Genomic DNA, 13,372 nt, shown 5'->3' on the forward strand with positions numbered 1-13,372 from the left:
TTATCATTAAAGCGCCGCTAAGCTGTTTAACTCTTTTGCAGCTTCCGTTCTCTAACTACATACACACATATGTACACACACACACACACATGAGCATGCGTGTGTATGTGTGTGTGTTACAGCATTATGGCAGGCAGCGCGCAATTTAATTGCATTCCCCATAATGCAAACACTCCAAGCATCCTCTCAACATGGTTTTGCGTTTGTCTTACCCTCAACACAGCTTCAATTTCATAATGAAATATTTTTTGGCAAACCATTTTCTTCTTCTTTTTCCACTATGTTGTGCAAATGTTGACGCATGTATGTGGCCAAATTATGAGCGCAAAATTTAATTGGCCACCTGCCCGTGGCTATGCTGCCATGTGAGCTTTGACAGTCAAATTTAATTTGTAAAATAATATAGCAGCTAACTGTCGCTGAAAACAATTGTTGCTCCAAATAGAAGAATAATTTAATTAGAATAATTTATTAGGTATATGCAATTAAGTAGCTAAGAAATTAGTTGGATGTAGGGGAAAAGCCAAGTGTTGTACAATGTTTAAATAAAACACAAAAAAGACAAAATAATGGGGAACAATTGATTTAAGATAAACTTACCGCTTAAGTGCTAAAATTCTAAGAATTATTCACAAATTTATATACACTAAAATTAAAACTCTTTAAGTAGTCATATAAAATTAGTCTTCAAAAGTGAAATTTAGATACATGGCCAATATAAAAACAAAAATATAGTCACAAAGTTGTGTAATAAGTAAAATGTTTGCTTATAAAACTTTAAAACTTTGGAAATGTTTAATTTTGTGTGCTAAAATGTACAGTACGGTTTTATTCAGTTTGATCGCTAATTAACTTTTCAGTATTTGTATTTAGTTGTGTGTAATGTACACAGTCTTAGACCATCGGTTGCGCCCGAATTTGAAGCCTTAATCTTCATTTCCCAACTCTAACTCTTTCTGTATGCAATCCAGTTTATAAAATAATCTTTAAAAAGAAATCTCTTAGAAAATAAATAAGAATTTAATTATTTTATTTCGATATAATCAACTAATGAACAAGAGTTGAATGGATTTCTATTTGGTCAAGAACTTTTCATTGCAAGAGAATTTCTTCAGTACACTTATAAAAAAAAAAGCATACACATTCTAATTAACAGCAAGTGCACTTAAGAACTTTATTTCAGCCATAGGAATTTTTTAAGATGTGCTTACCAGAAGTCAAGTAGCAGTTGTTAGAAATGCAACTACATTGTGATTTGTTATTACTTCTCTGTATTGTGATTGCCTGTCAAAAGTGCCGCGCCGCATTCGTAAATTGCTGCTGCTGCTTCTGCTGCTGCTGTTGGTGTTGGTGATGAGATTGAGCCGGAAAAACTCTTAGCTGCTGCTGCTGAAGAGTGAAGCGCCATTAGAAAGCAGTTTTGATACTTTTTTCTAACCAATTGCCACGACAGCAGACAAGTGTAAATGCTGTACTTAAGCAACGTCAAGTTCAAGTGGCAGCCTGCAGTTTAGATGTGTGATTGTGATTGTGATTCGATGGCAACGCATGCCGGTCTAATTGCTTTGAATTTTGACTGCTAACTGCAGTTGCAGTTGGACTAACTGACTGACAGGCAGGCAGACAGACAAAGAGACAGCTAGGTAGTTAGATAGTTAAATAGATGGACTATGTTGTCGTTTTTGTGGGAACAATGCAGAAAACGCAGTCGGGGCTGCTGCAGAGCGGCATGTCAACAACAATAATAATCGTTATAGCCAACAGAGCACAGGAAAACTATTAAGGCCATATGTTGCTGGCAGGCTAAACAGAGTAGAGTCAGAGCGAAGTCAGAGCAGGTTCAACGGCTCGCCGGGCTGGGCTGGCTGACAGGCCAATGCGTCGCGACTGCCGCCGCCGCCGCGTCGTGTGCGGGGGGAGGGGGAGGGGGGGCAATCAAGGCACAAAATTCTCCCTGCCGACGATTTAGTTTGAGCATCAACGTGTGGGGCGCCCCAGCGATAAAGTTAATAGTCGTGTTGGCTCCGTCTGAACTGGATATTGGACAACGAGCATAGAAGAGCCAGAAGAGTTGGCGTTAACAAAAGCAGCGACAGTTTATAGAGTTTCACAGACTCAATTTTGCTAACAGAAATTGCTGCTGCTTTGTTGTTGCGGCTAACACTTGCAACAGCAACAGTAAGAATAACAGCAGCAGCAGCAACATGCAGCCCAAAATTGCCTCAGCCTTGATTAGCAATTCCAATTAGAATTTTTCTCATTTCTGACAGGCATAGCATTCAGCCTGTCACAGCCCCAAAAGCAAAAAGCAAAAGCAAAAGCAAGAGCAAACTGCAGTGGCTTCTTCCCAGCCTCCAATTGCCTCCAATTGCAATTGTGCGGCCAAGCACGGCATAACTTCATTATCATCATCATCGTGCTCATGATTGTGTGGCATGCACAATAAAAATAAACAGATCATAAATAATATATGAATTCAATTCATATCCGAAAGGATTTGCGGTTAAGATGCCGACGCTGAAGCTGACGCCGACGCCACGCACAAATATGGACAGAAACAAGTTCCAGAGATTGCACATTGCAAGAACTGAGAGCTCAACAGATCGCGTAGATGCGCTGTAAAACAAAACGAGAAAAACACGTAGCCCATGGGCTCTATTTATATGCCAATGTGTAAGTGTGTGTGTGTATCTCAACTCACTTTTTCCGCTGTGTACAATTTCCCAATGCCGGTTGTGAAATTTAACAGAGCAGCGTATGTTTCATGGCCAAGTTAACAGGCGCTCAGCACTGTCAGCTGGCGAACGTAGACAAGCAGCCAGCTAGATAACCAGCCAGCCGCAGCCACAGAAAGACAGAGAGAGAGCAAGAGAGAGGGAGAGAGCGATCTACAAGTCTAAGAGACCATCATTAAGCCAGTGTTGCTTGTTGCTGTTGCTGCTGCTGCTGCTGCTGCAACTGCATGCAACATGCAACATGAAATTCAAGTTCAAGGCAAAGCGCAACGAGTTATTGTTTCTAGACAAGATTCTTTCCACTTATTACACAAGTCATTGTCAGTCTGCAGTTTTCGGGGGCCGTCATTTGCTGTCATCTTTTGACATCGCTCACTGTTCCTTTGTGTTGTTGCTTGCTGCTGCTTAACGGTGCAGCTTGCAACCTAAAAAAAAAATCAAAAATACAGGCAGGCGTTGCTGCATCATTATACGCTGAAAATGCGGCAAGCTACTGTGCAACTGCAACTGCAACATTCGAATTGTAATGTTGCCGCTTTACCGCGTTTACCCCTTTGCGTGAATTTGGTTGCCGCCGCGCCTTTTGATGCCGCCTAATTGTTAATTAATGGCATGCAAGCGGCAAGCAGCAAGCGGCATGTGGCATGCTCAGGCTTTACCTGCTAAGATTAGCCACACGAGTCTCGAGCGCCGCCTTAAGCATTAACTTGGAATTAAATGACGATTGCATGGCGCAAACGAAATTCGAGGTAATTTACTTTTTCTAGAGTTCAGACGAGAATTATTTCGATTTACAGGAAATACCTAAATGCCGGATATAAAAGTTGAAAGCAATTTAATAAGCATATAAACCTTTTTTGTGGCATCAACCACTTAGACTCGTAGATGATGAATATATTAATTGGTTTTAATAATCGTGCAGTTCGAATTCGAGATTTAATTTAAGAAACTAATTTTATTTAAAATTAAGAGGATTTTGAAGCGTATTTATTATTAATGGAACAGGACCGCCCTTCAATATGAATTTTCTATTGATTAATATAATAAAAATATCATACAGATATTTATTTTAGAAATGCGACCAGTGTAGCTTGTGCTCCATTGTTATGCCCAAACTAACTGACTTTGATCTTAAGTATTCTGGATTTGTAAGCTAGCTCAACTCGCATAAGCGTGTGGCAGCTGAGACCATTTTGTTAGTCTCCACGCTGACTGTTGTGGCACAGACACTTACGTCGGTGCATGCAGCTGCCGAAAACAAAAATGAAAAGCTGAAACATATTTCATTTTCAGCTGCAATGAGGCAAAAGTTTTTCAATCTCATGGCGTTCACCTGGCTCTGTGGCACGCCTTTGGGCCACAAACTGGTGTCATCAGACGGGCGTTTTTTGTGTGGCATAACTTTTATTGAACTGTCGCCACAGAGCGAGGTGACAAGTGCCAAGTCAAAAGCCGCAGACATTTGTATAAATTATTACAGTCTCATGCGTTCTGCTGCCGCCATCGCCGCCTTGGGGTGTGACTTGACTTGCCTGGCCCCCAGACAAACGCCAAGCGACAAGCGATATGCATTTATGATTGCAGCTGACATTTACATATAAACTGAGAGCATGTAGAAGACTTTTACTTTATGGAGCTTGAAATCAAAGTGCATGAAAATCGCTAGAAGTGTTTGGTTTTTCTTCGGCAGCGTTTTGGTTTGGTATTTGCACGACACAATCATTAAATAGCCAGGGCCAAGAGCTGACAACAGCAACAGTAACAGCAACAACAACAACAGCAACAAATTACAAGCTCACATTGTCAACGTTGCACTTAAGGCGACATAAATTTCATGTACATTGCAAAACCAGCAAAAAAAACAAGTGAAAAAAAACACGCTACAGAGCAGCAGCAGCCCATGAGGTGTCAATGTACAATTGCAGCTACAACAGCAACTGCAACAGCAAGAGAAGAGCAACAACAATAAGCAGCCAGAGCAACCAGTGTAAGCGATGCTGTTGCCACAAGGAGTTGGCAAAACAAAGACGCGATTGTTGTTGCGCATGCCAAATGCGGACACGACGCCAAGCAACAGCAACATCCTTGCCTCGCCAACCCGCCAGCAAAACTTTTGCGGCTAGCAAAGCATTTCTCGCTTCTCGCTCTATTGACACACGCGTCGTATGAGCAACAACTTGGAGCTTGGTGCTTGGAGCTTGGCGCTTGGAATGTTGCCGCCGTCATTGTAATTACGCAACATTAGCACACAACAAATCGAGCGCACTGCATTGCATTTAATTAGTCAATACCGCGGCATAGCCAGACGCAGACATTACCCAACCTCAGGCTGAAGCATGCCAACTGCAATTGTTGGCATAATTCATAATTGAATTGCCATTGCGTGAAGGCTTCATAAATTTAGTGGCTTTCAAGCTTGTTGAGTTGCAACTTAAATTTGAGAATTCATTTAGCTTATACATTTTATTTTATATAAATAGAAAGGCGAAACCTGCGAGATTCTGTGAACCGGAAAAGCTCTGACTGCCTCTTAAGTTTTGGTCTCTTTATTTTTCAACATTGTCGCTGCTGTCAAACTGAATGCGGTTCACATTTTAAGTCTTATTGTGGCTGCTCTCTCTCTTTGGTTGCATTGTTAAGCCAGGGCGCACCTACTTGCCACATGTTGGCACATGAAACGTGGTGCAGCCAAAAGTCAAATTCACAGCGGTCATCTGAACCGTTAGTTATCACTCGACACAGTTTGTTGGCTTGCAGGTTTTGTTTTTGGTATTTTATTTCAATGCAGCGACGGCCACCCAGGCGACGAGCTCAAAAGTTCAAAAGTCTGTTGACATTTTGTTGCTGCACCGCATGCAAAGCCAAACTGATTGATAAAAGCGACAATGAACGCTTCACATGTGTGTGCATTTAAGCAGCTATTGAATTTCACAGTAAAATGCATATAAAAGTCAACAAAAATATGAACCCAAGCTACAAGCATCTCCAGACCAAACGAATCCAAACGATGGACAGCTTTGGCAGTCTATTCAAAATATTTCCAAACGATTTAACAATGAATTTCGTAACAAAATCTCAACGAAAATAGCTATAAAGGCAACCACAGACTGGCAAAGCACTGAACTGACACTGAAAGACAGTTATAAGTATAAGGTTTGCCACGCCTGACTGAGGCTAAACATAATATCCATTTCAATAAACCAGCAAACAAATGTGCGAATATATTTTTTGCTCCCTGTGTGTGTGTGTGTGTGTGTGTGTGTCCCAGGCAATTTATAGAAAGTTATAGTAAGCTTATGGCGATGACAGCAGCATAAGCAACTAGCTGTCATACTTATGTTTCGTCTGCTATGAATTTTATTGGATTTTCTCGTAATTTGCTTGGCACTGGCAAAGGTAGAAAAACAACATAACATAAATTTCAACTTACTAAAGCTCCAAGTAAGCAAGCAGCACTTAAGCCAAAGCTGTGACAAAAAGTGTAAATAGATATTTACGATGCACTTTCTGACTTTAATGCAGTAGAAACTCTTCTCTAAATTGCGCAATCAAAGAGAAGTGGCAGGACTTAAAGGAAGAAACATTTCGAACCAATATATTAACAAATTATGTCTGATTATTTACCGAATTTATTTTGCATAAGGATACTGAGCTCCAGCTAAGAAATATCAATGTATATAGAATACTATATAGGTTCAGTATAAGCTTACACTTTCACTTCTGTGCTTTATAGATGTGTAAGATGCTAACAACTTTAGTAATAGTATTTATTCAAAAGATACAGTTTAAAAAACCAAATTCATTGTCAGTTATAATCCACTTTATGTCTATAAGGTTATAATCATAGCATGCAACAAATTTGTGTTTGGTTTTTAACTCAATTTAAAGTTTTAAATCATCGAAAGATCATTAGTTGGAATCTAAAAGGCAACGCTAAAAAATTTAATCAATAATTTGTTCAGTGATAAGCTTTCCATGAGTCAAATCAAAATACAAAACATTAAATTCCTGAAACTATTTTTTAGACTATAAACTAATTTCAAATATCAAAGATACATAGTGTAACATGTTTTATCAAAGTTTTTATCAAACTCGTTCAAATTTAAAAAAAAAAATGCATTTGTTGCTTTCTTTGCTTGCAGTTTCTTTTCTTATCTAGCAAATTGCAGTTTTCCAATTTGTTTTGTTTTTAGGCACTTTCATGTCCGTTTTAAGATAAAAAGAAAACTTGGCAACACAATATAAGCAACAGCGCGAAAAAGTTCTTTACACAATAAAAAAAAATTTATAGCTGGCAACTTAAAGTTGTGACAAGCAAACTAAAGCAGTTGTTGCAAGTTTGCCAGCCATGAAAGACGCACAAAAGCGTGCTATGAAATTTGTCACACGACAAGCTCATTGTTGTTTACTGCTCCTAGTTATTATAAACACACACACACACACAGATACATAAATATAAGGAGAGAGAGAAGGATACAGAGAGGAAGACAAACACAGACACATGTGTGTTGCTGCTGAAAAACATTTTGATGCATTCGTGTATGACAAGTTGAATTAACATGTTGCAGCAAGAAATGCTAGAGAATTATAATGCCAGCTAAACCAGTTTTATTGTTGTTGTTGTTGTTGTTGTTGTTGTGGATACATCCGCTGTTTGCGCTGACATTCTGTTACTTATGCAAGCAACTTTTACATGAAGTGCCAAATGTCAGCACATTTGTGTCTCATTGTTGACGTTGTTTGTTAATTTAATGCAGAGCCAACATGGCGTATACTTGCCAGAAAACAGCAGCTGCATTTGCATAGCTCCATAAATGTGAGTAAAATTTTCTTGCTCTTAATTTAATATACAAACTTAAAAGTTTGTTTCCAGCTTTAGTTTCTCTCCAATGAGTTTCGTTTTTAAAAAGTACTTTATACGCTTGGGGCTTTAAAAAGTTGTCTGCTTGGGCAAGTGCCGCAACCTTAACCCAATTTGCCAACAGCTTCAATTTCAATTTGCAACACACTTTTGAAAGGCAGCAAAAGCGCTGCAAGCTGTAAAATTAATGCAATATTTGGCAAATCTTGGCAAGCATTTGCAACTAAGTGGCAAAGGCTTAAAATTGCATAAAAACTTTTAAAAACTACAAGCAAGGCCAAGCTCACACACACACATAGAAAGAGAGAGAGCCATGTGTGGCAAATTCAATAAGCTAAAACTTGTTGGCAAAGTTTGGTGAGCTCTTGAGACAAAAGTTTTGAGTAAAGACCGCAATAAGTAAAATAAGCAAATTCAAGAAATCAACATTAGGCAGCAACTTAAAGTTGACCACTGCACAGTGGTTACAACTTTAGTTTTAAGACGAGTTTTTAACCCACTGCTTTGCCCACAGATGCTGTAACCCATAAACTGAAGCAGCCCCATGGCCATGCAGGATATACGCTTACGTCTTGAGCCGCAGCACAATACCGTCGTGTTCTCTAACGCAACAGCCACAGCCGCAGCCGCAGCAGCCACAGCCACGGGCACGGGCACAGCAGAAACGACGCTTATTGAAACAGACAATAGCAGAGGCTCAGGTGCTGCTACGCCCACCGGACGGCCGCAGCTAAGCTTTAGGTAAGCACAGGCCGCCGGCCCACAAGCGAGTCCATAAGTATGCAATATTTATTTCCCAACAGCAACGAGAAAGCAACAACAACAGTAGCGAGTAAATCACCGCAACAGCAGCAGCAGCAGCTTTACTACCAACATCATCATCATCATCATCATAGCCATACACATACACAGCCGTTGCAACCAAAAGCCGCACATCGTCATCACGTGGAGCAGCTGCAGCTGTTGCACAGCCATCACGCTCACAGTCATGCAACAGAGCCGCAATTGCCACGCTCGCCCAGCTCCGAGGAGGATAATTCACCAACGGAAATGAATAATTGTCGTCGCCTGGCGGATAAACCACCGCTGGTAAGTGCAGTCAACTTTTTTACACCCACAACCAAATCAAAGCCAAAGCCACAGCCATAGCCAAAAGACTATTGACCAGCGACAAAATCATTTGCCTTTTATGCGTCGCATAAATCGTTGCTGGCAGCACAAAAGCAACCAATTTCAATTGTAATACTGCAGCCAAGGCAAATAATCTTCAAATTGAGACGAAACTTGGCAGCAGATGAGCAAAAGAATCTGAATGAAGTATTGGGAGTCTTTTCAATGAGCAGATAAGCAACGAGACAGGCAAAAAGTGTAGCAAAGAAATATTAATAATTTCTGCTACTTGAGCGTTGATTGATTAAAGAGGAGGAGAACGGATTATTTTGAGTCTCTGCTTTAAATATCAGCGATTGCAAATAAGAGTTGAGTTCAATAAAGAATTCACAGCGAAATCAGTGAATTATAAGAATGAGAAAGCTTCACAAATCCTTGTCTTGTATCCTGTAGCAAGATACTTTTTTATTAAATAAATAGTTGTTGAATTGAATTAAAATGTTTATGAATGAATTGAAATGAATGAAATAAGAATTGTTTTTATTATAGAAATGATCAATAAAAATTTAAATCTATTGTTATTATAAAATATTGAAATATCTCTTGAACCGAACTTTAATGTTATGTACATATTCATCAAATGACCGTAATTAAATTAAATTTTGTAATAACCAAACCAACAATAGTTTTAGTTAAAAGTTAAAAAAACAAAGACACCAATTTGACTTTAATACTTTAGCGTTTAAACAAATTGTTGGCGTTGTGGCACTTAAAAATGCAAATGCAATTTAGTGCGCCACTTGGCAAAGGCCTGTGGCAATGTGTTAGTTTGAAAAAAGAGACAAAAACTGCTTGCCACTAAACAAGACCCAAAAGCGTTCATTAAATTAATTTGCAAAAATGCAAATTTACAGCTAACGGCACTTTGGCACGCGCCAAGCACTAACAACAACAACAATAACTAAAGTAAAACTGAACTGAAGTGCAACGCGCCATTTTGTAGTGCACACATACAGAGTGTGATGGTGTGTGTGTGAGTGAGAGCGCACTATAGAAAGTTTGAGCTGACATGCTCGGCAGGCAAATGGCAGCCAAATGCCGTTAACTTACTGACTTTATGACACATAAATCGCAGCAACAATGCACAATGACAAAAACACTCCGGCGTTTGCTATCACGTGTTCAGCATTCGTTTGCGTTGGTGTGAGTTTGCTTTATGCAATTGTTGTTGTTGTTGTTGTTGTTGTTGTAGTTGCTGTAGGCCTACAATATGAAGTTTTGCTGCAGCTGCCAACTGCCTGCAAGTAGAACTAAGTTGGCTGCCAACTTATGAGAGCAGCACTGAGCGAAATTTAAAAGTAAAGTAAACACAACTAAAGGCAAACGTCAAAGTAATCCAACTAATAAGGGCCTAATCGCGAAATAAATGATATATTCAAAATTAATTGAACAAAATTAGTGCCCAACATTGGCTGTTTTTTTTTTTGCTGTGTAGACAAAAGTGTGAGCAAGAGCAAATCAAATGCCAACACAGACTATGGAGTGCTTAACAAAAGCTTTCAACTTAGACACGCCCCAAGTCCCCCAACTGAGGCTGAGGCAGTTGTGTGCCATTGTTGCACAGCCTATGTACTACCTATCTCTTCTGCCTTTTGGTGTGCATTTTTTATATCTATGTGCATCGCTTCTGCTTTTTTCTTGTACGCCCAACAGATTTGCTGAATGGCACTTGCCAGCTGAGCATTGTCTTGCTTAAGGATTTAACATCTTTGCCAATGTCATTAGCATAATGGGGGCATTAGGTTGTCAGTCTCTCCCCTACCCCCACCCATAGAAAGTCCATTTGCTGCCTCTGATTGCGTACTTATGTTGAATGAACTGTTGAGCGTCAATTCAATTAGCTGCAATTGCAAAAATTGATTTTTAAATATTTAAATTTAAAACTGCAAAGCATCTGCTCAACTCTGATAGCAGATAATAAGTATAAGCAGAGTTTAAGATTTCAAATGCATCATTTATTAGCTTAATTAAATAAAATATACAAATATACTGCTTGTACATTTCTTAGAATATATCAAAAGCAACATCAACTCAATTACTTTGCACTTTAATCTTATGCGCCAACAATTTAGTATAAAAGATAACTTAGGCGATTGCATAATTCAAAAGTTAAGCTGCAAAAGTCTTACAAATTGGCTTTTAATTTTAATCCAAACATGACTGTAGTAGGAGCCACTTTGGTTAAAGGAACCACATCAAAAAGGCATTACAGTGTTGTTCGTGTCCGTGTCCGTGGCTCCGGGCACAATACACAAAATCAACATAATTATAACAAATTAGCCAAATGGCTTATAAAGCAGTTTTGGCTTGAACGGAACGGCGTACGCTTGAGCAACTGTCTGGCTAATTAGAAACGCTTTAACTGTCTGCAGCCAAAAGTTTCAGTTTGGGGCTCAACTCATTTCAAAGTAATTTACCGCAACCCAACGGGGGTGGTCCAAATCCAAGCCAAGTAACATCGTTCACATTTTATTGGTAACCAAAAATGTTACACATCGATTGCAGGCAGGCGCCCAACAAGCCCAACAAGGCCAACTTGATTGCAATTATAATGTTGCGTCACAAAAGTTTTGTTTGCCAACTCTATTGCAGGTGAAGCGTCTCACCATGGGCATGGGTCTGCTGCGCTGCAGCGAGGACAGCCGCCCGCTGGTGCACAACACCCGCTCCTCCTCGCTGAACTCCGGCTCCTCGCAAACAATATCCGATGGCTATGTGAACGAGGCCATCTGTGAGCCAGACAAGTATGTGGCAAGCAAATTTGGTGACTCCTGCCGCCAATCGTTGACTGCCCTGGAAACGGCCACGCAACGTCTGCACTCCGAGCTGCCGAACAGTAAAAAGTATTTGAGGGAAACCTGCAGTGGTGAGTGAAATTTCTGAAATTAGCAAACCCTAATTTTATTTGATAACACCTTTGCAGCCAACTCCAGTCCCAAGATGCTTGCCAGCAATTCACCCTTGCGCCTGGATAATCTCAGTTTGGCGGAGCAGCAAGAACTTAAGGGCGCCGCCTGGTATCAAGCAGGCATACCACGAGAGATCTCATTGGAGGTATTGTCCCGTCAAAGTCCTGGTGCCTTTCTAGTGCGGCAGAGCAGCACCAAGCCCGGCTGCTTTGCATTGTCCTTGCGTGTGCCGCCGCCATCACCGAAAGTGGCGCACTATCTCATACTGCGCACACCACGGGGCTACAAGATTAAGGTGCGTAACGCCAGAAAGCCCATCAACTTCGGTTTTCTAATCTACGCTTCATTTGCAGGGTTTTACCAAGGAATTTAGTTCACTGCGTGCGCTTATCACACATCATTCGGTGATGCCGGAGCTGCTGCCAGTGCCACTGACACTGCCTCGTCCAGTGCATCGCACTCGAGCACAGATCTACGGCAATGGTGGTGGAGACTTCGAGATGTATGGCTCGCTAAACGACTTTCGCAAAATGATGGCCGATTTGAATGTGTGACCGTTGGGCGCACACTTAATTAATTAAGTTATTATGTCACGTTAATTGAATTAAGCCAGGAGATACACAGCTTGGGTCTGGCTGTCTAGGCAGGATAACAATCTGTTTAATTTGCTTAATTGGCTGTGCTGACTGGATACACATGCCATAGCTGGCCCCGAACAAGACTAAAAGAATTGTAAACAATTTTACAAACAATTTTTAATGAAAGGCAGCGCTTGGAGGGCGTCCGGGGCATTTGTTGTCTACATGCACATAAAAAATTCAGTTCAAATCAAAAATATATGAAAATATGATACCAATATTAAAACAAGCAAACAAGCACGCCGATATTGCAATTATATTTCATATTTTTTTCGTGCTTGATTTTCAATTTGTTTTTGTGCGCTGCTGAGTGGCAGCTGCATTTGTTGCCACAAAAGCAAAAGCAACCATGGGGCAAGAGATTGAATGTTTATGCTTGTGGGCGTGTGGTCCTTTGTAATTTGCAACAACAGCTGCTAGTATTCTGTATGTTTAGTAGAGATATTTTATTGCAATTTCGTTTACATTTAGATATGTATTTTTTTAAAAACAGTGTGTATATATAAGAAATGATTAATGATTGAACCTGGTGTAATATTTATGAATTAAGTAGCTAGGTATATGCTATGTTTTGTTTATAACTGTCTAATAAAATATTTAATACTTAACGTGTACACAGATATTTTTAAATGTTTCGCGCCAATTTACCAATTCAGCAAAGACACCAACCGCAAAACTTCGTCAAGTCAAGTCACAATTACCGCCGATAGTGGCGCATTATTTTGAATATGTTTCCCGTCAGATCTGTCTTTTTTTCTAGTAATGGTTGATTGTTATTACCAGTGCTGCCAACTTAGCCTTTTACTGGCCAGATCTAGCAGTTTTCAATCGTCAATAGCCGGAAAAATTGTAAGCTAGCAAGTGGTGGGAATTCTGGCATTTTTGAATATGAAAGCAGCCTTTTTAAATCTGCCGTTCATGACTAAAAAAAAAATAGGTCCCTGGCTTCACTTTTCCCAAGATTTTCACTCAAAATTATGAGTCTGCAAAGGCTGCCAACTTGACAAAAAAAAAAAAAATAAAAGTATCAGCCAATGTACTATTCCATAAATTAAATAA

General features: G+C 39.9%; 1 protein-coding gene across 1 annotated transcript; it reads left to right on the forward strand.

Annotated features, from left to right (window-relative positions):
- The first annotated feature begins 8,432 nt into the window (after window positions 1-8,432).
- On the forward strand, window positions 8,433-12,550 carry LOC108598886 (protein sprint). Its single transcript, XM_017985647.1, has 4 exons — window positions 8,433-8,685; window positions 11,359-11,632; window positions 11,690-11,970; window positions 12,029-12,550. The coding sequence occupies exons 1-4, from the start codon at window positions 8,647-8,649 to the stop codon at window positions 12,227-12,229; spliced, it is 795 nt and encodes a 264-aa protein (XP_017841136.1). The 5' UTR covers window positions 8,433-8,646; the 3' UTR covers window positions 12,230-12,550.
- Window positions 12,551-13,372: the final 822 nt, after the last annotated feature.

Source organism: Drosophila busckii, chromosome 3L, assembly GCF_011750605.1.
Source record: "Drosophila busckii strain San Diego stock center, stock number 13000-0081.31 chromosome 3L, ASM1175060v1, whole genome shotgun sequence".
Classification (NCBI taxonomy): Eukaryota; Metazoa; Arthropoda; class Insecta; order Diptera; family Drosophilidae; genus Drosophila; species Drosophila busckii.